At 42.4% G+C, this 21,923-nt stretch overlaps 1 protein-coding gene across 1 annotated transcript in view; it reads right to left on the bottom strand.

Annotated features, from left to right (window-relative positions):
- Positions 1-21,923, bottom strand: part of pde4cb (phosphodiesterase 4C, cAMP-specific b) — a 108,065-nt gene that overhangs the window by 10,187 nt on the left and 75,955 nt on the right. The window contains exons 3-13 of the mRNA XM_073825353.1: positions 17,771-17,947; positions 17,497-17,533; positions 15,556-15,626; positions 15,396-15,442; positions 15,203-15,315; positions 7,472-7,565; positions 7,193-7,362; positions 6,251-6,349; positions 5,541-5,705; positions 5,353-5,452; positions 680-834 (exon numbers count right to left, since the gene is read on the bottom strand). Of these exons, the coding sequence (XP_073681454.1) occupies positions 680-834; positions 5,353-5,452; positions 5,541-5,705; positions 6,251-6,349; positions 7,193-7,362; positions 7,472-7,565; positions 15,203-15,315; positions 15,396-15,442; positions 15,556-15,626; positions 17,497-17,533; positions 17,771-17,947 (1,228 nt within the window). The remainder of the gene's footprint in view (positions 1-679; positions 835-5,352; positions 5,453-5,540; positions 5,706-6,250; positions 6,350-7,192; positions 7,363-7,471; positions 7,566-15,202; positions 15,316-15,395; positions 15,443-15,555; positions 15,627-17,496; positions 17,534-17,770; positions 17,948-21,923) is intronic.

Below are 21,923 nucleotides of genomic sequence, written 5' to 3'. Positions count from 1 at the left end.
GTGTGGACAGTCAGTTATTCAAATCCGATTCCATCCAGATAGGCACAAAATCGGATTTGGGCTGGCAGTCTGAACGTGGCTCTAGAAGCAATATGAATGCTCCTGAGCTAAATTTCGAGTGTCCCAGAAAAGGGTATGAATACTTATGCAACGGGATCTTTTCAGTTTTTTATTTTTAAAAAATTTGCACAAATGTTAAAAAACGTACTCGGTTACTCTCGTAACCTCGGTTCCCTGAGATACGGGAACGAGTACTGCGTCGTAAGACGCTATGGGAAAAAGCTCCTTTTTCCCCATGAGACTTTTGGCGTGATCTGGAGCCAATCATCGCCACAGGCTCGTGCAGCTCTGCTGCCGAGCCATTGGTTCGTTTTTTTACTCACTGCACGAACCAATGGCCGTGCAGTTACACTGCGTTATTGAAATGCTTCAGTCTCAGGAGAAAAAGGAGCTTTTTCCCATAGCGTCTTACGACGCAGTACGAGTGAAAGTATCGAAAGGGAACTATTTTTTGCTTTGCCATTATGGAGTAGGGACTGTAGATTGATATGGGAAAAAAGTAATTTAAAGTAGTTTAACATAAGGCAGCAACAAAACAAAATGTGAAAAAAATGAAGGGGTATGAATAATTTCGCAAGGCACTGTATTCCAGTATTCCATAAACATGTAAAAGTCTCACCATATCTATAGACATCTGTCTCAGGGACTGTCGTTGTTTCCTGCTGAGATTGCAGAAGATATCACAGTTCTCCTCCTGGAGAAGCTTGAAGCCCACAGCCAAGTGATGATTCTCCAGAACTGAGGCATCGTTATACATGAGAGCCAGCTCAGAGTCTGAAAGAGTGAAGAGAAAAACAACATGTTAAGATCCTGCTGGCTTTTTAGTAGTGATGTACTAAACATTTTGGCCAAGTTCATCCTGAATTTTGGTTTCAATTCATTATTTTAATACCAGATTTTAAAGGGGTCCTATTATGCTCTTTTACAAAGTCCTTAGTTTGTTTTGGGGGTGCACTAGAACAGTGTTTCTCAACTCCAGTCCTCGGGACCCACTGCTCTGCACATTTTGTATGTTTCTGAGTCTGACACACTCAGTTCAGTTCATGAATCTTTCTACTAATGAGCTGATGATCAAAATCAGGTGCCTTAAATGAGGAAGACATACAAAATGTGCAGAGCAGTGGGTCCCGAGGACTGGAGTTGAGAAACACTGCACTAGAACATTCTCTCATGCTTGGTGGTTCGAAAAATGCATTATTTTTCACATAATTTATATTATTACAATAGCTTTCTCCCCAGGCTGGCACAAATGGCTCGATTAGTTCTGGGTTGGATGAAGGTCCGCCTTCCGAAAAACAAAATGTACTGTGATTGGTTTGCAGTCCCACTGCGTTCAGTCCTGCCAAAGCAGAAAGTCCTGTGTGCAACTGCGCAAGATAGATTAAAGTGATCTTAACGTTTTAAATATGAATATTTTTCATACAAAAACATATCAGATTGCTAAAAGAGGCTTTTACAGACTGTGCCAGGATTATTTTTAATATAACTCCGATTGCATTTGTCTGAAAGAAGGAAGTCATATACACCTAGGATGCATGGAGGGTGAGTAAATAATACGCTACAGTATTGTTGGTCCTATCGTCAGCCTGCATGATCGTCGATACATGATATTATCATTATTGTGCTAATTTATTTAATTATTTACATGTCCAAAACTAGGCTAGTGCAGCTATCTACATAATGAATAAATCTCTTACCACACACTGCACACGTCTACGGCGCGGCTCGATGCGACCACTGATGATCGTCACTCTAGTCAATGCTTGTGTTTACATCAGCATGTTGTCACGTCCACACACAAAAGGAGAGGGTGAGTATCTTTCGTGATATTTATTGACAATGGTGCACAGTTCAAACATGTGAAGACAGGTGAGTATGGGTCTCGGTAGCCGAGTCTTCAAACACAACACAACAGGTGAGTTCAAATTCATCAGTATCGTAGCAAGAGCAAAAGTCACTTCCCTTAAGGCGGTTAATGTGTTTCACAGGATAACACAGAAGCAGTCCACGAGGAGCACAGGAGAGACAACAGGAAGAGGTGAAGATCCACGGAGAGGTGTCCATGTAACTTTGATTCCAGCCGGTGAGTGAATGGCAGAGGTAAGTATTTAAAGGGAGTGGTGATTGCTGGTGCAGGTGACGGTGATTAGAACTCTGGTGATGGTTCACGGGCGTGGTGCAATGGGGATTGGCTGATTGATGATGGATCGCGGTGATTGGGACCGAGGGAATGTGCTGAGGGTGTGACATTATCTCCCCCTCCCGGTAGGCGTGTCCCGCGCCGTGATGGAAACACCAGGGAGGGGGGGCGGGCGCCCTGGAGGCCGTTCCGGGGCAGGACCTTGCTGGGTTGGGAAGGCCTCCAGGGCGGAACAGGAAGCCATGGCGGGTCAGGCGGCCACGGCCGGACAGGCAGTTCGAGTGGCCGTGGCGGGTCAGGCGGAAACGGCCGGACAGGCAGTTCGAGTGGCCGTGGCGGGTCAGCCGGCCACGGCCGGACAGGCAGTTTGGGTGGCCCTGGTAGGTCAGGCGGCCATGGCCGGACAGGCAGTTCAGGTGGCCATGGCTGGGCAGCCCCCGTGGCCTTGGCCTCAGTCCTCGGCCCGGCCACGTTGGCCAGGAGTATATGGCGCCCCCCCAAAATTTTCTTTGGGGAATTCAGGGGTTTGGAGGGACCGTTTGGCAGAGTGGGCTCTGAAAGGCTGGACAGGACCAGCGGAGGCTCTGGAAGGCTGGGCTGGGCCAGCGGAGGCTCTGGATGGTTGGATGGGAACAGCTGAGGCTCTGGATGGCTGAACGGGAACAGCTGAGGCTCTGGATCGCTGGACGGGACCTGCTGAGGCTCTGGATGGCTGGACGGGACCAGCTGAGGCTCTGGACGGCTGGACGGGACCAGCGAAGGCTCTGGAAGGCTGGATTGCACCAGCGGAGATTCTGGAGGACTGGACGTAACCAGCGAAGGCTCTGGAAGGCTGGATTGCACCAGCGGAGGCTCTGGAGGACTGGACGTAACCAGTGAAGGTTCAGGACGGCTGGACGGAACCAGCGAAGGCTCTGGAAGGCTGGATTGCACCAGCGGAGGCTCTGGAGGACTGGACGTAACCGGTGAAGGTTCAGGACGGCTGGACGGAACCAGCGAAGGCTCTGGAAGGCTGGATTGCACCAGCGGAGGCTCTGGACGGCGCTCTTAAGGAGCGGGCTCTGGACGGCGCTCTTGAGGAGCGGGCTCTGGACGGCGCTCTTGGGGAGCGGGCTCTGGACGGCCCCAGCGGAGATTCAGGAAGGCTGGGCGTCTCCAGCGGAGACACAGAATGAGTTAGCTCAGGGCGAGCGGTCACTGGCGGGCGCTCTGGTGGCGCGGTCACTGGCGGGCGCTCTGGTGGCGCGGTCACTGGCGGGCGCTCTGGCGGCGCGGTCTCTGGAGGGCGCTCTGGCGGCGCAGTCACTGGAGGGCGCTCTGGCGGCGCAGTCACTGGAGGGCGCTCTGGCGGCGCGGACACTGGAGGGCGCTCTGGAGGCGCGGACACTGGAGGGCGCTCTGCAGGCGCGGACACTCGAGGGCGCTTTGGCGGTGCGGACACTGGAGGGCGCTCTGCAGGCGCGGACACTCGAGGGCGCTCTGGTGGCGCAGTCACTGGAGGGCGTTCTGGAGGCGCGGACACTGGAGGGCGCTCTGCAGGCGCGGACACTCGAGGGCGCTTTGGCGGTGCGGACACTGGAGGGCGCTCTGGAGGCGCGGACACTGGAGGGCGCTCTGGAGGCGGAACCAGCGAAGACTCTGGAAGGCTGGGCGGAACCAGCGGAGACTCTGGAAGGCTGGGCGGAACCAGCAGAGTCTCTGGAAGGCTGGATGAGACTGGCGTGGCAGCCATCTTGTGAGCTGGCGTGGCAGCCATCTTGTGAACGGGTGTGGTGGCCATCCTGTGAGCTGCCATCAAGATTGGCCATGACGTTGGAGGGCTGGCCGCGAGCTCCGGGCTGGCGAGGAGGGAGGAGTTATTGGTGAGGTATGTGGGGAGTCCAGGCGAGGAGTGAGCCGGTGAGACGTGCTGGGTTTCGTAGAGGGCTGGATGTGGAAACTTACCATCACTCTTTATTTCTTTAACCTCGATACTAGAGCCATTTATATAAAGAGTGAGGTTGATTAGTTCAATCAAGGAAAAATCACATATGGGGGAGTTGCATCGGATTGTCTCCTCATCCAGTCCCAACCGAAACACAACAGCAAGAGTGACGTCGGGCCAGCTCACCCGATGGGAGAGCTCAAGGAATTCCTCCACATACCTCTCCAATGTCTGCCCACTTTGCCGTAGCCCCCATAGCCTGTCCTCAGCCTCAGACATCTTTAATGGGTCGGGAGAGGCATCGGTGAATGCTGCGTTCGCCTCCATGAGTGAGCTGAAGGAATTTCTTTTTTAGGGCTGTAATTCTGTTACGTCCACACACAAAAGGAGAGGGTGAGTATCTTTCGTGATATTTATTGACAATGGTGCACAGTTCAAACATGTGAAGACAGGTGAGTATGGGTCTCGGTAGCCGAGTCTTCAAACACAACACAACAGGTGAGTTCAAGTTCATCAGTATCGTAGCAAGAGCAAAAGTCACTTCCCTTAAGGCGGTTAATGTGTTTCACAGGATAACACAGAAGCAGTCCACGAGGAGCACAGGAGAGACAACAGAAAGAGGTGAAGATCCACGGAGAGGTGTCCATGTAACTTTGATTCCAGCCGGTGAGTGAATGGCAGAGGTAAGTATTTAAAGGGAGTGGTGATTGCTGGTGCAGGTGACGGTGATTAGAACTCTGGTGATGGTTCACGGGCGTGGTGCAGTGGGGATTGGCTGATTGATGATGGATCGCGGTGATTGGGACTGAGGGAACGTGCTGAGGGTGTGACACATGTCTTTCGACCCTCTTTACCGCAAACATCAACGGCGCGGCTCCAGCGCGACGACCAGAGCAGTTCGTGGACACTTTAGTCAATGCTTGTGTTTATACGAGCCGCCCTGCGGTTTGCTGAAGCATCAAAGAAGTGGCTGTCCATGCAACATCGCTAAAGTAGTTTTTGAAAATGGATTTTTTAAAAACTAAATATCTCCCTTTGGAGTGGACTTTGAGATTTGTAACTTTGTAGATGTTTTTTATGCCCAAACATACACAACACACTGGCTAAAATTCAAAAAGTGAAAAAGCATAATAGGACTCCTTTAAATAGACATTCTTCCGTTTGTGTTGACTGGATGTGTGGATGGATTTGGGAGTTTTTTTAATGGTTTGTCATTAAAGAGTCATACTTGTGTTAATGAGGAACTGGTTAGACAAGCCTGGATGGTCCACATCGTGAATAGCACTCGCAAACAGAGCAGCCATGATCTCAAGGTCTGTGAACACATCCTGAAAGTAAAAAAGAAAACATATATCCTGGTATTAGCAATGTTTTGTTTAGAGGTTACTATGCATGTGTGTGATCATCCATGCAGACCTCTAGGGCAGGTGTGGAGAGAAGAACGTGGGTGGACTGCACAACATCTGCTGCGTGGATATTGTTATGATAGGCCACTTCCGCATGGTAGTGATCTTCCAAAGTCATGAGGAAAGTTAGGAAGGTGTCTGATGGAATCTTAAAGGTCTTGAGCAAATCTCGCTCCTGAGAATTAGAGAGTATAAAAACATCAGGTAAATCTGCAGTTTAAATCAGTGTAAAAATATAAAGGAAAGCTATTTTCAGTTAATGCTATCCACCTCTTTCTTCCTGTAAGAGCGGGTGCGGCCATTTGTACAGTTTATTGGTTTGGCTTCCGGTCTCATCTGCATCCTGCTATTTTTAGCTGTACAAAACAGCTTGTTTTGCTGCTTGATATTACGAACTGGTGAGACTTACCATTTTATTTTAATGTACTACCTTAATTATGAACATGCTGGTTTGTAATGCAAATGGTTTTACCATTGACTCATTCATCTCGATTTCCCTAAAGCGCATAACGAACTGAAGTCTTACCCATGGGGTTACTTGCACATTGAAGGTGGATAGACCAATGAAAATATGAGCTATTTCTTTTGGCAGTTTCTCTAACTTTGTCTGTATTTGTTATTGTTTTTTTTTTATTCAAAGCTATGTATGTTGGAACAAAAAAATACAATAGCGAAGCAATGAAACATTTATGTCAGAGATATTTCTAGACAATGTCTTACCTGAAAAATGGTGTACATTATGACTGTCAGTGGTCGATTCCCAGAATACTCTGCTACCTTAAAAATATCTATACCCCATCGATTAATGTCCTCAAGCTCCTGGAGTGAAAAATACAGTCGTTGTAGCACTCATAACAATATAATCAATAATGATATAGCACTATAAATCTATGAAAGATAGCACAAATGCTTTATTGAAATATTTCACTGAAAATAGTTAGTTAGGTTTTAAATAATTAAAATAATATACCTAATAATACATATATTTTTAAAATAAAAACTTTTTTCTTATAAATAAAGTTCACTTTGAAAGACCTTAATGTTTATTGTTAATTTGTTTATTAAAATTAGATTTTATGTACTAATAAAAACCAATAAAAAAATCAGATAAATGAATAAAACCCACAATAATTCTGGCAGTAAGTAAATCTAGCCGGTATGTGTTCTGCATATCAACACTTTGGTGTCAAGCAAAAATACAGTTTAAATTAAATTATTTCTTTTTATTTGCTTTTAGAGAAACTAGACAAAACCATGGTTTTTGATTAGACCAATATAAAATGCACTTGTATAATTGCATAAAATGTTTTTTATAATAACTATAAATGTTTCTAAATTATTTTATTGGGTAGAAATTGTGAGTAAAAAATACTAAAAAATATATTTTCCAGTTAATCACAAACAACTATAAAAAGCCATGGTCATTTGAATATTGTTGTTGACAATTATGAAAGCCTGTTTCGGCTACAGGAAAAAAATAAATAAAATCAGACTTTGTTGCTTGCAATTCTGAGAAAAAATATTGTGAGATATATTTATACCCTGATAAGGTGTTTATAGCACAGAATAAAAAAGGTAATTGTGATTAAGTAAAAGGTAGTCCATTTGCAATTCTAAGTTTATATTTCTCAATTCTGATCAAAGAGTAAAATGAAGAGGCACCTTGGCTAGGAGGCTCTCATGTTGTGTGTTGACACCAAATCGAGGGATGCATGCTGGAGGGAGACTCGGGCTGGGGCTCAGTTTTCTCACTCCACTTATTTGAGACATCGGACGGCGTTTTTTCTCTTCCTTACACGCTGCTGACATAATCTCCACATCATGCTGTTTTTCTGCAACACAAACACAGAGTACTTGAAAAGCCCTGAGCTACAGTAAATACAGATTGAAAGGTAAACACAGTAAGTCTCTAGGTCTGTAAATTACTTTTATGTCACTCACGTAAAATTGTGCTTGCTATGAACTCCGACACCTGGTTTCCTGACCGGCTGGTCTCTGACAGCTGAGTTAGTTCCCTGTTGAGCATTCTTTTAAACTAAAAATAATACAACAGATGATATTAATTAAAACATTATAACATTATTTGCAACAGTTAAGCTCACTGAAGTAAAAACTGTATTCATTTTCTCCATAAGGAAGTTGATTTTTAACAATAACTGATAAAACAAGACAGACCTGTTGAAACCATTTGCTGACGTTAATTCAACTTATTTTTAAAAGAATTATGTGGAATATAAGAAAAAACTACATTACCCATAATTATTGTCAAAATAGCTGGCAACAAAAGTGAGTACATCCTAAGTGATAACAGCAGTATGTTGTTTAAAGCCACATGTCCTATTCATCAAGTTTATGTTTTTATCTGCGTGACTAAACAAAGCACTAAACAAAGTTGTGTATCTTGTATTAGAGCAGTTAAAACTAGGTGCTTTAAGTACAAATCTCTCATACTGACCACTGGATGTTCAACATGTCATCTCATGGCAAGGAATTCTGAGGATTTGAGAATTAGAAGTGTTGCTCTCCACACAGATGGCCAAGACTATTAGAGATTTAGTAACAACTGAGTAACACTACAGTGGTCAGGGTCATACAGAGGTTTTCCAAGATGGGTTCCATTCGAAACAGGCCTTGCAAGGTTTGATCAACAAAGTTCAGCACTCGTTCTATGTTTTGGGTGCAGAACCCGGCTTCAAAAAACAGATGCATGAGTGCTGCCAGCATTGCTTTGGAGGTTGCAGAAGTAGAAGCTCAGCTTGTCAGTGCTCAGACCATACGCCGCACACTGCAACAAGTCGGTTTGCATAGGCATCGTCCCAGAAGGAAGCCTCATCTGAAGCTGGCTCACAAGAAAGCCCGCAAACAGTTTGCTGAAGACAACCTGTCCAAGAGCATGAATTACTGGAAGCATTTCCTGTGGTCTGATGAGACTAAACTTGTTTGGCTTAGATGGTGTCTAGTAGTGATGCGCGGGTCGTCTCATAACCCGCGGGCCCCGCGGGTAACCCGCGGGTCGGGTTGGGGCGGGTAAAGAAACTGTCACTTTATTTGCGGGTCGGGTTGGGGCGGGTCATTAAAAACAAAATTAAATAAAAAAAATCAATATGTTGCGTGCAATTCCCTATAGCCTATATTACATATTTGGGAATATCTATTTTCATATTTTATTAAGTTCTTTAATAAGGTTATCAACACGTCACGTCACGAAAGCGCCAAGCAGCTCCCGCTGCCAGCCACAAGCGCATCAAGCGAACGCTCATTCAGCTCTGCAGGCCTGGTGCTATGCATATTTAAATCTCCTGTGATGCGCATTATCCTGCATTAGCCAAAATCATGACAGTCAACCACATCCAGTCATATGTGAATGAATGTAAATATTCGCTAAAAACACACAATAAAGACAGCAATGATGTAGTCAGGACTGTGGCTTGCTTTGAAATGTATTTGGTGATTGCGCCCGCTGCGTCTCCTGCACCCTAGTCATTTTAAACAGTACATAATAATGAAAACAATATCTTACAAATAAAAAGAAGCAGATTTTCATGATCAGAACTTCCTTAAACCAGTGAACTTTTAAACCTTTCAGTCCAAGGATCCAGTAAACGAATGCGTTCAAATAGAAAGTTCAAAACGATATTCATAAATGAAGCATATATACCCACATTTCTTCCGGCACCACTAACGTTACACCACTGATTATCTTGTTATTAATATGATTTGATTTATGGTTCATATTCATAATCGTACAGTATTGTTGCCAGTTTAAAGGGCGAAAGGCACTTTCGGTTTTCATTTGCATTATGCAGTATGTCTATTTAATTGTCGCGGGTGCGGGGCGGGGCGGGTTGTAAAAATAGACACAGTACTGCGGGGCGGGCTGGGGCGGGCCAAATAATTTGATAATTGCGGGACCCGCGGGTTGAAAAAAACCCCGACCCGCGCATCACTAGTGTCTAGCATGTGTGGCGATGCCGTGGTGAGGAGTACCAAGAAAATTGTGTCTTGCCTACAGTCAAGCATGGTGGTGGTAGCATCATGGTCTGGGGCTGTGTGGGTGCTGCTGGGCATTGGGAGCTGCAGTTCATTGAGGAAAACATGGATTCCATTATGTACTGTACATTCTGAAGCAGAACATGATGCCTTCCCTCTAGAAACTAGGCCGAACGTCAGTTTTCCAACATGATAACCATCCCAAACACACCACCAAGATGACAACTGCCTTGCTGAGGAAGCTGAAGGTGAAGGTGATGGGGTGGCCAAGTATGTCTCCAGATCTGAACCCTATTAAGCACCTTTGGGGCATCCTTAAGTGTTAGGTATTGAAGCACCATGTGTCTAACGTCCAGCAGCTCCGTGAGGAGTGGAAGAGGATCCCAGCAACAAGCAGCTCTGGTCAATTCCAAGCCCAGGATGATTAAGGCAGCCCCAGATAACAATGGTGCTAACACAATATATTGACACTTTGGACAAGTTCACTTAGGGTGCACTCACTTTTGTTGCCAGCTATTTTGACAATAATTGCTGCATGTTGAGTAATTGTCATCGGACAATAAATCTATACTGCTATACAAACTGCACATTGACTACTCTAAAATATATCCAAGTTTAATTTCTATAGTATTGTCCCTTGAGAAGATATACTATAATGGCTGCTGAAATGTGAGTGGTGCGCTCACTTTTGTGACATACTATATATACTAATTTCAGTGTAATAATAACAGCTGCAAATGATGCAAAGACAATAACTGTGAACAGTATGAAAATGTCTGTTATAACACTGCTAGTAATTAGCTATCAGCCCTACAGCACAGTATTCACATTATCACACTGTTACTGGGTTGCAATGGTAACTGAGTCCATACCAAAAGCTGGACTGATATGATTAACATATAAACCAAATATGGAGCATTGCACTAAAAGACAGTTTTTTTTTTTAGAAAAAACAAACAGCATGAGCTGACGAGAAACATAAATTCAGTCAAATATGAGCACACTGTACTACAGTGTGTCTCATGTATTGTAATATAAGTCAAACCACTCTGTTAGCATTGCTTACATCCAAGTTTCTCTTTAGTATTGTACTGAAATATTGGTATTGTTGGTATTGTTTTGCATCGTTGCTGTCTTTATGCATGGCTCTGGGTGTGGAACATCCACAACATCAAACAGGTATTTTATTCAGATACTGAGTTACAAGTTACTCAAATATCATTAATAAGATAAAATCAAAATGCACTACTTATCTGTACTCAAAAACTTAAAAGGGGAACACCAGGGCTAAAGGCACACCCTATAAAAAAAAAGTGCTTTTTACTGTGCCCAAAGTGTATGATTGCAGAAAAAATCTGTATGTTTGTATTGAACATTCACGGAGCAACATATTTTGTGTGAAAATAAATCATACAGGTTGTTTATTTAGTTTAAAAATCATATAAATGTACGAGGTTTACCCACACACAGGGTAAAAGGCTCACCAGTGTGGGGTAAAAGACACACAGCGGATGTTTTGGAAAGTGCTACGGCATGTTTTTCTGCCATCTAGTAGTTTAGAGAAAAATAATATCAAATATGTCTTTTACCCCGGGGGGCCTTTAGCCCCGCTGTACCCTGTTATTAAAATTAATAACCAATTCAATAAATTTTGTTTATTACTAGAAGTATTATAAAAGTCGTTTATATTATTCCATTGACTTCTGAAGTCATTCTATAGCTCTTTGTGCAGTGTTATTTTTAGTTGTATTAATGTACTAATATAATACTTATTAATATTTTTAATTACACATTTTCAGTTTTCATTTTTTTTATTTTATTATTTAAAAATTAGGGGTTCAAGTGCAAAGCACTGAAACAGACCAAACCATAAGTTCTAGAGATTTAAAACTTGGCCAGAAAGTTGAGCTCAATTTGGGGAGAAACTGGCAAAGATGTACTCTAGTGGGCCAATAGAAGGCGCCACAGCAATCAAATATGTTTTGTAGACTCAAGTGCCTACACCATTGGAATCTTTGGCTCAAGACAAACAAAATGGCTGTCTCTGCTTTAATTTCTGTCATGAAATTTTTTTCGGTAAATATGATTTTTTTTGCAAATTTTACTAATGTGAAGTGAACTATTCCGAAGTTTTTAACCCAGTTGGAACCAATCTAGAGCAGAAAAGTTCTCTGGAGTCTTATTACCAAAAGTTGTCGAAACCAAGTTGAATTTCCACTGTCGGTCAGAACAGGATGCAAAAACATTAAAAGTGGGCGGAGTAACTTTTACTAAAATGGCTATAACTATTGAATGGAATGAGCTATTTTCACCAAACTTGGGATACATATGAATGACCTCAATCTTTGGTCAAATAACAAAAATTGGGGAGTTTGACCACTTGGTGGCACTATAAAAGGAAAAAAGTATGCATGTTAATCTGAAAGCCTTGAAATTTGGCATGCAGTGTCGTTGTCCAAGGTGCCACCAATATCTATAAGGAGTATTTTGGAAAAACATAGTCGCCATCAGCCAATTAATTTGAGCACCTATTAGACGAGGTTAATGGAGGCCAGCCGGAACAAAACTCGATGGGCCTGTTTAACTCTTGGCCTCTAGGTGGCACTACCAATTTGTTTCACACACACACAATATTCATATCATGTTAGATATACTCATTCTGAACAACTTTGCCTCTAGAACCACTGTTAATCAAACCGTTCGTTAAGTATTGGAAATTTTGTAAAAAAAATACTTTTTTTAACTCATCCTTCACTAAAATTGATACAGACCATCTTCAGATGCTCAAGCTTTCTGATAGACTCAACCATCCCTGAATAACACACAAATGAATTTGATAAAGAGCTCGCCAAAGTGGACATGAGGTTATATCTCCTTAATGCTTTATCGTGTTCAGACCTTGGAGTCTGTCATTTTTCATTCAAACTTGGAGTTTGTTTTGACAAACATGTCCTGAGGTTACCTGCACAGTTTTAGCACAGTGCCACCTAATGGTCAGGAGATATGAAAAAAGCCAAAATGGATCTAAGGTTGTTTCTCTGCAATTGTTTTTGTCATCTCCACACCAAGTTAACCACAATTTAGAAGCAGCATCACTTATTGGTCAAAAGTGATAAATCAGTAAATAATATTTCTTGTGATTTTTTTCAGCATTTTGGGGTAAAATAGACTTAAAATGTCTATAATTGCTACCTTTTTACTATTCATATATACAGTATATATAATTACTTCAACTTAAACATATTTTATTTCAGTTCATTGCCAAAGCAATATGTCCAATTTTCATTTAAGTTTTTCATATAGTATTAATATTTTACTTTATTTCAGCTGTACTTCAATGAACTAAAATGTTAGGGGTGTGTGCAGGACAAGACGATAGACGAGATTAACAATAAACAATATATTTAATATAAATCTTCAAGAGGAACAAGGCAGGAACACTTTCACACACATATATTAACGTTAAAGGCCGACAGGGAACTGAACTCACAGACAGACTTTTAAAGACATACTAATCATAAGACACAGGTGACGATCTAATCAAACACAGGTGATACACAAACGAGGGCTAAACCAAATGATCACAAAATGACAGGGGGAAGACAAATGGGAAAAACCAAATGACAAAACAGACAGAACTGTGACATTATGCCCCCCTCCGAATAGGTGCGTCCTCGCACCGTAGAAAAAAAAGAGAGGGGCGGCAAACCAGAAACATAGAGTCCATGAGGGAGGGGGCTTCGGCGGAGGACGCAACCGAAGGAGGGGGACCAAAACATAAGTCCAGAGGACAAAAAAGACAGTCCAAGGGGGCGACGATGGTGGGAGGAGCCAGGGAGGAAACAGGAGGGACCTGAAGCAGGAGAGCAGGACCCAGATCGCAGCCAGGATGACAGCCCACGGTGGAGCCGACGGAGGGAGGAGCCATGGTGGAGGGAGGACCGCCGACTCCAGGGGTCCGACCGACAGAGGCAGAGCAGCTGGTGAAGGAACCCGAGGCGGAGCTGGAGAGCCGACGGACCAGGGCGACACCGCGGAACCGGAGGGCCAAGGTGGAACTTTAGGCTCTGGCGACCGAGGCGGAGGCAGAGTTCCGGAGGTCCGCGGCAGAGCCGGAGCGACAGAGGACATAGGCGACGCTGACGGGAAGGAGGAGCCTGACAGAGCCGGAGGGACAGAGGGACGAGGCGAAGCCAGAAGAGTAGAGTCCCGAGGCGGCGGATGGTCGACGACTGACCAAGGCGGAGCCGGAAGGACGATGGAGCCCGGTGGAGCTGGTGGGCCGACGGGCGACGGTGGAGCTGAGGGCGTAGAGAGCCGTGGTGGAACCGCAGGGTCGGAGGGCCGAGGTGGAGATCTGGGCTCGGAGGCTGGAGGCGGAGCTGAGGGAACCTCCAGCCGTGCCAACGATGTGAGCTCGCATCCCTGCGGCGAGCCCACTGCATAGATGATGGGCTGAGGGTGAGCAAGGGGACTGACTGATGACCTGGGAAACTTCGGACGGCTGAGTGGAACCAGCGGGGATTCAGGACGGCTGGGTGGAACCAGCGGGGACTCGGGACTGCTGGGCGGAACCAGCGGGGACTCAGGAATGCTGGGCGGAACCAGCGGGGACCAGGCAGATTCAGACGGAAGTGGGCGGGTGGGTGGGAAGTTTGTCAGCCAGTGGCTCCATGAAAAAGTCTATTAAATCACATGATTCGTGCACCAAAACTTCGGAGAAGAAGTCGATTAAGTCCCCAGAGTTTTCCATCTCACCCCCAGCGGTGTTGCAGTGGGCAGGGCTCTCCATTTCCCTCACTTGCTCCACATCGCAATCCACCGTCGCAGATGTAGAATCTGGCTCACGCACCTGATCAGCTGGAGAGGACTCCGGTTCTGTCACTCGCGGCTCTAATCCGGCTCTAATCATCCGCGGTGCGCTCGGGTTCTCGCTCTGCATGTCGGGGCGATGATTGGCTGCTCTCTGGGTCATGAGCGCAGCACCCACTCGATGTATCCGGCGAGGCCCTCTCGAGGACCCTCCCCGGACAGATGCCTCTTGATGGTGTCATTAAGTCCGTTGCGGAAGAACGTGCATAGGCAGCTGTCCGGGTAGTGCGTTAACGGGGCGAGGAACACAAAGTCTCTGGTGTGGTCCTTGAGAGAGCGGTTCCCCTGCTTCAGGAGGATGATGAGGACGGCAGGGTCATCCATGAGGGAAAAAAATAAAAAATAAAAAAAATAAAAACACTGATACAAAAAACGGAAAAGAAAGGCAGGGAAAGGTGCCGGATAAACTGTTGTCGGTCGGTCTTTCTGTTAGGGGTGTGTGCAGGACGAGACGATAGACGAGATTAACAATTAACAATATATTTAATATAAATCTTCAAGAGGAACAAGGCAGGAACACTTTCACACACATATATTAACGTTAAAGACCGACAGGGAACTGAACTCACAGACAGACTTTTAAAGACATACTAATCATAAGACACAGGTGATACAGATGACGATCTAATCAAACACAGGTGACGGTGATACACAAACGAGGGCTAAACCAAATGATCACAAAATGACAGGGGGAAGACAAATGGGAAAAACCAAATGACAAAACAGACAGAAATGTGACATAAAATAATTTTTTACAGATTTACTTAACAGCAGCTTTTCACTTTTGACTGAAAAAAATGCTTCAAATACCTTATTGGAGGCCATTTCACTAACGGAGTGACGTGTTTGCAGGGTCTCTAGCTGGTCCAAACACCAATCCAGCTCTTCAAGAGTCTCGACGGCAAGTTTCTGATATGCCTCATCTGTAAAAAAACAACGTCAGATGTCAGAACATCCATAATCTGTTAACGGTGACTATTCGGCTGAGGTCTCTTACACTCACCGGACAGGCTTGTTTTACAAGACTGAGGGTTAGTGCCTGACAGTCTCCTGATATAAAGAAAAAAGATACAACAGACTTGATGTGACAACTGTTATAAACGTTTTTCTTATTAATCCATCCATTCACTGACTATCTGAAGGTGTTTCAGCTACAGACTTACTTGTTGCTTCTATCTTGCACGTGGGTTAAAGCTGCAACATTACCTCTCACTGTACGCAGACTGGCAAGAACCTACAGCACACACACACACACACACACACACACACACACACACACACACACACACACACACACACACACACACACACACACACACACACACACACACACACACACACACACACACACACACACACACAGTGCAGAGCCACAATAAACAAGAAGTTAATATTGTGGTAAATTTTATGCATGATACTATCAATATTGCCTGTTTGCTTAGTCTGTTCCAAACAAAGCCACAGTTGAACTTTTGTGTCTTTCCGAGCAACACACAGCAGTGTTTCATTAATTCCCTTTTAAAACCCATTTATCGCATAGCATCTATTAAATTCTAATAGCAGTGAATTGTGAAAATGTCTATTCAATGATTTTCTCATTTAACCCAAAAATGACTCTCTTTTGGAGGTAATTTCTTAGTTCAAATTTATGTGTGATTAATTTGATATCGGTACATCATGTAATTAATTAGATCACAAATTTTAATCACTTGACAGCTCTAATATATATATGTATAGAGAGAGAGAGAGAGAGAGATGTAGAACAGAATTGTCACAACTTTGTAAATTTATTTTAAAAATAAAAAGAAATAAGTACATTGCACAAGTATTCATACCCTTAGCTGAAGCACCTTTACAGCCTTAAGTCTTTTGGGGTATGATGTGACAAGCTTTGCTCATTCATTTGGCAATTATCTGAAAAAATCTTCTCCTCATTTCTTTACCTCTCAAGCTCTGTCAGGTTGGATGGGGGCACATTTTCAGGTTTCTCCAGAAATGTTTGATTGGGTTCAAGCCCAGGCTGTGGCTGGGCCACTCAAGAACATTCACAAAGTTTTCTATAAGCCACTCATGCTGTGTGCTTAGGCTTATTGTCCTGTTGGAAGGTGAACCTTCTGCCCAGTCTAAGGTTCTGAATGCTCTGGACTGGGTGTTCATTAAGGCTATCTCTATATTTTGCTGTGTTGAGCTTTTCTTCTACTCTGATGAGTCCCTCAGTCCCTACCACTGAAAAACAGCCCCACAGCATGAGGCTGCTACCTCCATACTTTACTTTTATGATGGTGCTCTGCAGGTGATGAGCAGTGTCTGGTTTCCTTCAAACATGATGCTTGTAATTGAGGTTCATCAGACCTGAGAATCTTGCTTCTCACAGTCTGAGAGTCCTTTAGGTGCTTTTTTTTTTAATTCCAAGTGTGTTTTCATGTGTCTTCACTGATGAGAGGCTTGAGTCTTTCCACACCACCATAAAGCCCAAATCAGTGGAGTGTTACAGTGATGTTTGTCCTTCTGCAGGTTTCTTCCATCTGCATATATGATTATGGAGCTAAACTAGTGTGACCATCAGGTTCCTAGTTACCGCTCTAACCAAAGTCTTTCTCCATCAATTGCTCAGTTTGGTCAGGAGGTCAGCTCCAGCATGACTCCTAGTTGTTTCAAACTTCTTCCATTAGGGATAACGAAGATTACATGCTTCTGTGAACCTTCAATGCAGCAGAATTTTTTCTTAAATCTTACCCAGATGTGTGGCTTTACACAATCGTGTTTCTGAGCTCTACGGGCAGTTTTTTTTTTTTTACCTCAGGGCTTGGTTTTTGCTTTGATATGCATTGTCAGCTGTTAAACATTTTATTAAGATGTGTGGGCCTTTTCAGATCATAACCATTGCCACAGGTTAACATCTACAAGCTAAATTTCAACTGTCCCAGATAAGGGTATGAATACTTATGCAATGGAATCATTTAAGTTTATATATCATTTATTTTGCTTTGTAATTATGTTTAGCATAAGACAGCAACATAACAAAATGTGGAAAAATTAAGGGGAATGAATACTTTTGCAAGGCACTGCATAATACATTTTTACCAAATTTATAACCAACTGACCTGAGCAAACGGTGTTACAATCATGTCCTCCCCATGACTGCAAAAGAGTCAACAATTAGGATCACATTACCAATTTAACAAGAAATCAATATTGTATTTTCTTTCTTATAGCAATTTCATTGTTATTATAAATGATTGACTGGTGCATATGTAAAATTTCTTTTGACAATTATACATATACTTATATATTTATGGGAAATCAGAAAATAAGTTAAGCAAGTCCAGTGACAGAGTACTATGACATATTTTGGTTTAGAGTGTGAAGAAAGCTCACAGCTCGCTGGCAGTCGAGGAGTTTCTGGACATCGTCTTGGGCGAGAGGTCAAAATCCGAGTCCGAGCGGTAAAGGAAAGACTCTCGCCTCTGGCTGTTGGCCTGGAGGACCAGACCCGAGCTCGGACTGGGGTCCAACGGACTGCGCCCGATCGACAACCCATTTTCCACATCGAAACTGCAACAGAAAGACACGTACAGGGAGTTATCTATGGGAACATTCTGAAAATCAAAAAGAAGAAAATGCCAAACATCTGATTAAAGGAATACTGAAAATTGCAGCACACATTTTAGACACTCCACATAACATTGTTACAACTGCAAGGACAAGTGTTATTTTTAATCTTAAATCTTTAATTATCCAACAGCAGAATGAAACAGTTTAATTTAATTCATAAATTGCTCACTGATTTAGTCGCAGCAAAAAGCACAAATGACTATGTCAAAGAAAACAGATTGGCCGTATTTTATTTTAGTCAAATTTCTTAATAGAGATTGCCAAACTCCAATTTAGATATTTGCTGGTGTTTTTAGCTCATCAGGTTGCCAGATTGGGAAGATTAAGTAAAGCCCTAGGCAGGAAATGTATTGACTTATAATAATTGATTTTCAAATTTGAAGATCAGGGTAAATTTTACTTATTTTGTCTTCTGGGAAACATGTACATATCTTCTGTAGCCTCTGAAGGACAGTACTAAATAAAAAAATATGAAGGAAAATGTACACATTCTGTTTAAAAGTTTTCACCCCCGCTCTTAATGCATGTTTTTTTCATTCTGGAGCATTCAATGAGTGTTTGAACCTTCTGTAATAGTTGCATATGAGTCTCCCAGTTGTCCTCAGTGTGAAAAGATGGATCTCAAAATCATACAGTTATTATTGAAAAGGGTTCAAAAATGCTGAACTGAAGAATTTGTGGGACCTAAAGGATTTTTCTGAAGAACAGCAGGCAGTTTAACTGTTCAGGACTAACAAGGAACTCTTGAACAACTATCATTAAACAAACAAAAAAAAAAACACAGCTGTGGATCATTCGGGTAACAACATCAACAAAATCAAGAGGGTGTAAACTTTTGAACATTTTTATAAATTCAACTATTATTTTCTCTTGTGGACTAAATGTAAACGTCTTTTATGTGAAATATCTTATTCAGGTCAGTACTAAATAAACAATAACATGCATTTTGTATGATCCCTGAAAGGGGGATGTAAACTTTTGACCTGAACTGTAAGCTTGTTGAGACTTATCTATGTAAAATAACGCAAATGAAAATAAAAAGCTTTCAGGATAAATACCCAATAGGTAAATATCGTGAACGTAATTTGAAACATGATTTATCATACACCCCTAGTTTCATTCATGATTTTCAGTGAAGGAAGAAGAATTCTAGCCCACACACTGTTAACTTAAAAAGAGGAGACACAGGCCTCCGCTGGACTGTCTGTAGGTCTGAATTCAAGGACTCTGCTCTGATTCAGACTGACTTGAGAAAGTGAGCTTTTGGTTTATTTATATCTGTGTGAAGGTTCAGTGGCTGTGGGTCTATTTTTAGTTTCTCAGGTAAAGTGTTGCTTCTCTCCATTTAGAAATATCAACACATTTAATGCTGAAAATCCTCTGTTACTCAGCACTTCTCATGATAAGTAGTGCCGTTTTTACAATTACTCATTGGTTTAAAGGGATTGTTCGTCCAAAAACAACATTTTGTCATCATTTACTCACCACCAAGTTCATCATAATCATAAAGTAACTGGATAGTGATAAGGCAGAATGGGGCAAGTTCTGAACCTGTGTTAAAACAACTTTAAAACATTTCAGTAAAGAGGAATGTAACAAAAATTAGAAAGACTTAAATGAAGATTTCAACATGAGTTTTTTTTTCAGTCAACTTTCCTCCTGATGTTTTGGATGGACTCTAAGCAGCTGGGCTACACAAAGGCATTTATGAGAAGTGGTGAATTGGCTCCGAGACACAGATGTTATCATTAAAGTACACTGTCCCTGAAACAACAGCGTGCTTCTTTGAAAATAAAGGCCAAACACGACCCCATTCTTTCTTTTATGCAGAGTGGAAAACAGGCGGCATGCATTTGTCCTGGTGGGTCCCGTAGCCTGACCTTGGCACTTTACAGACGGAGACCGAGATGAAAAAACATGTGTCACAGGAAAAAACAAGACGCAAGATGGGTCATAAAGTGCTGGCTTGGGTGGTTCCTGTTCAGATGACCATTCAGAACACAAAAAAACACTTACATTCTCTAGAAAACTGGCCAGTATTTCTTTAATACACACATATACCTGATTTAACCCATAAAAAAACTAGTTATGTTGGGATAAATTTATGTATTTAGGTTGATTTAGGTTTTATTCAGCAATAAAATTACTTGGTTTTAAAATTAAAAGTCAAAAACATCAATGAATCAACTTATTTACAACAATTTATAATAACAAACCCAATTATTTACTAAATCAAGTAGACATACCTTTTTAGATTTAATCATTTAGCACACACTTTTATCCAGAGGACAACAGAAGCAACCAAACCAACAAAAGAGCAACAATATACAGTATGTTGTGACAAGTCTTTAGGTTTGTCCAGCGCAGTACATGTACAGTTTCAAGGTTTTTAAAAATATAATAATAAAATAGCTGAATAAAAAGTAGAAAGAAAAGAAATAGAATAGATAAACATATAATAGACATATATTTAAGGTAGCAATTGCATGGTTAACACATTTTACAGTGTGAATTAATTAAAATTTGGTAAATATCTAGCTTAAAAGGTGATCTCCGCTGTTTAAAATCTAAAAGAACAGAGCTCAAATAAAATGCTAGAAATAATCTTCATGCATATACATTAGAGCCCTGCGCGGGACTGTTTTCTTCATCCCGCTCCCGCCAAATTTCTGACCATTACCGCCCGCTCCCGCTACGTGTGTGTTACACTCCCGCCCGCAGCCGCAAAACTCTGAGAATTTATTCCCGCACGATGATAGAGATGCATTGATTTTGTGTCTTCTCCCGTCCCACAGGAAAAAAACGTAGGCTATTGGTATTGCTATTATTAAAGAGATTCATGTTTGTTTCTTTCCCTGGCCTGCATGTATTCTGACGCACTGGTAGGGAAGATGAATAGTAGCCTGGGCTATCGGGGACATCTAAAACGCTTAGACTACCACGCGTTTCTTTAGACTTCATGTACTTTGATTTGGGCTATTGAAGTATTCCATAGGCTTGATTGGTCCTGGTGTAAATGTGCAGAAAGCATGTCTGAAAGCAGCTAGCCTATGAGAACACAGAAAGACAAAACACACAATACATTTGAACATAATTTCGTTTTTATCAAAAACGTTGCACCATCACACGGCACATAAAATAGACTGCTTTGCAAAAAAACCCCAATGATAAACTACATGAAAACAGCAGTTTTGCAATTATTAACCAAAGCCAGATGTCACAGGTATTCTGTATTCATGTCGCTAGGCTACCTCCCGATCCCGCAGTGTTTTTTTTAGCCGCCCATTCCCGCCCGCAGCAAAGTTCAAACCGCCCGCTCCCGCGAGATTTGCGTTGGGTCCCAATCCCAATGCAGCCCTCTAATACACATAATTCTGAATCAGATGCAAACTCTTGAATCACAATTAAGATGCAAACTGTGAATCAGAATTATGATGCAAACTGTGAATCAGATGCAAACTCTTCAATCAGAATTAAGATGCAAACTCTGGAATGAGAATTATGATATAATACTCTGAATAAGATGCAATCTCTTAAATCAGAATTATGATGCAAACTCTGGAATGAGAATTATGATATAATACTCTGAATAAGATGCAATCTCTTAAATCAGAATTATGATGCAAACTGTAAATCAGATGCAAACTCTTGAACCAGAATTATGATGCAAACTCTTGAATCAGATTTATGTTGCAAACTCTTGAGTCAGATGCAATCTCTTGAATCAGAATTATGATGCAAACTGTGAATCAGAATTATGATGCAAACTGAATCAGATGCAAACTCTTGAACCGGAATTATGATGCAAACTCTGAATCAGATGCAAACTCTTGAATCAGAATTATAATGCAAACTGTGAATCAGATGCAAACGCTAAATCAGAATTATGATGCAAACTATAAATCAGATGCAAACT

Source organism: Garra rufa, chromosome 20, assembly GCF_049309525.1.
Source record: "Garra rufa chromosome 20, GarRuf1.0, whole genome shotgun sequence".
NCBI classification, from domain to species: domain Eukaryota; kingdom Metazoa; phylum Chordata; class Actinopteri; order Cypriniformes; family Cyprinidae; genus Garra; species Garra rufa.
This window is presented reverse-complemented; position numbering and strand designations above follow the sequence as displayed.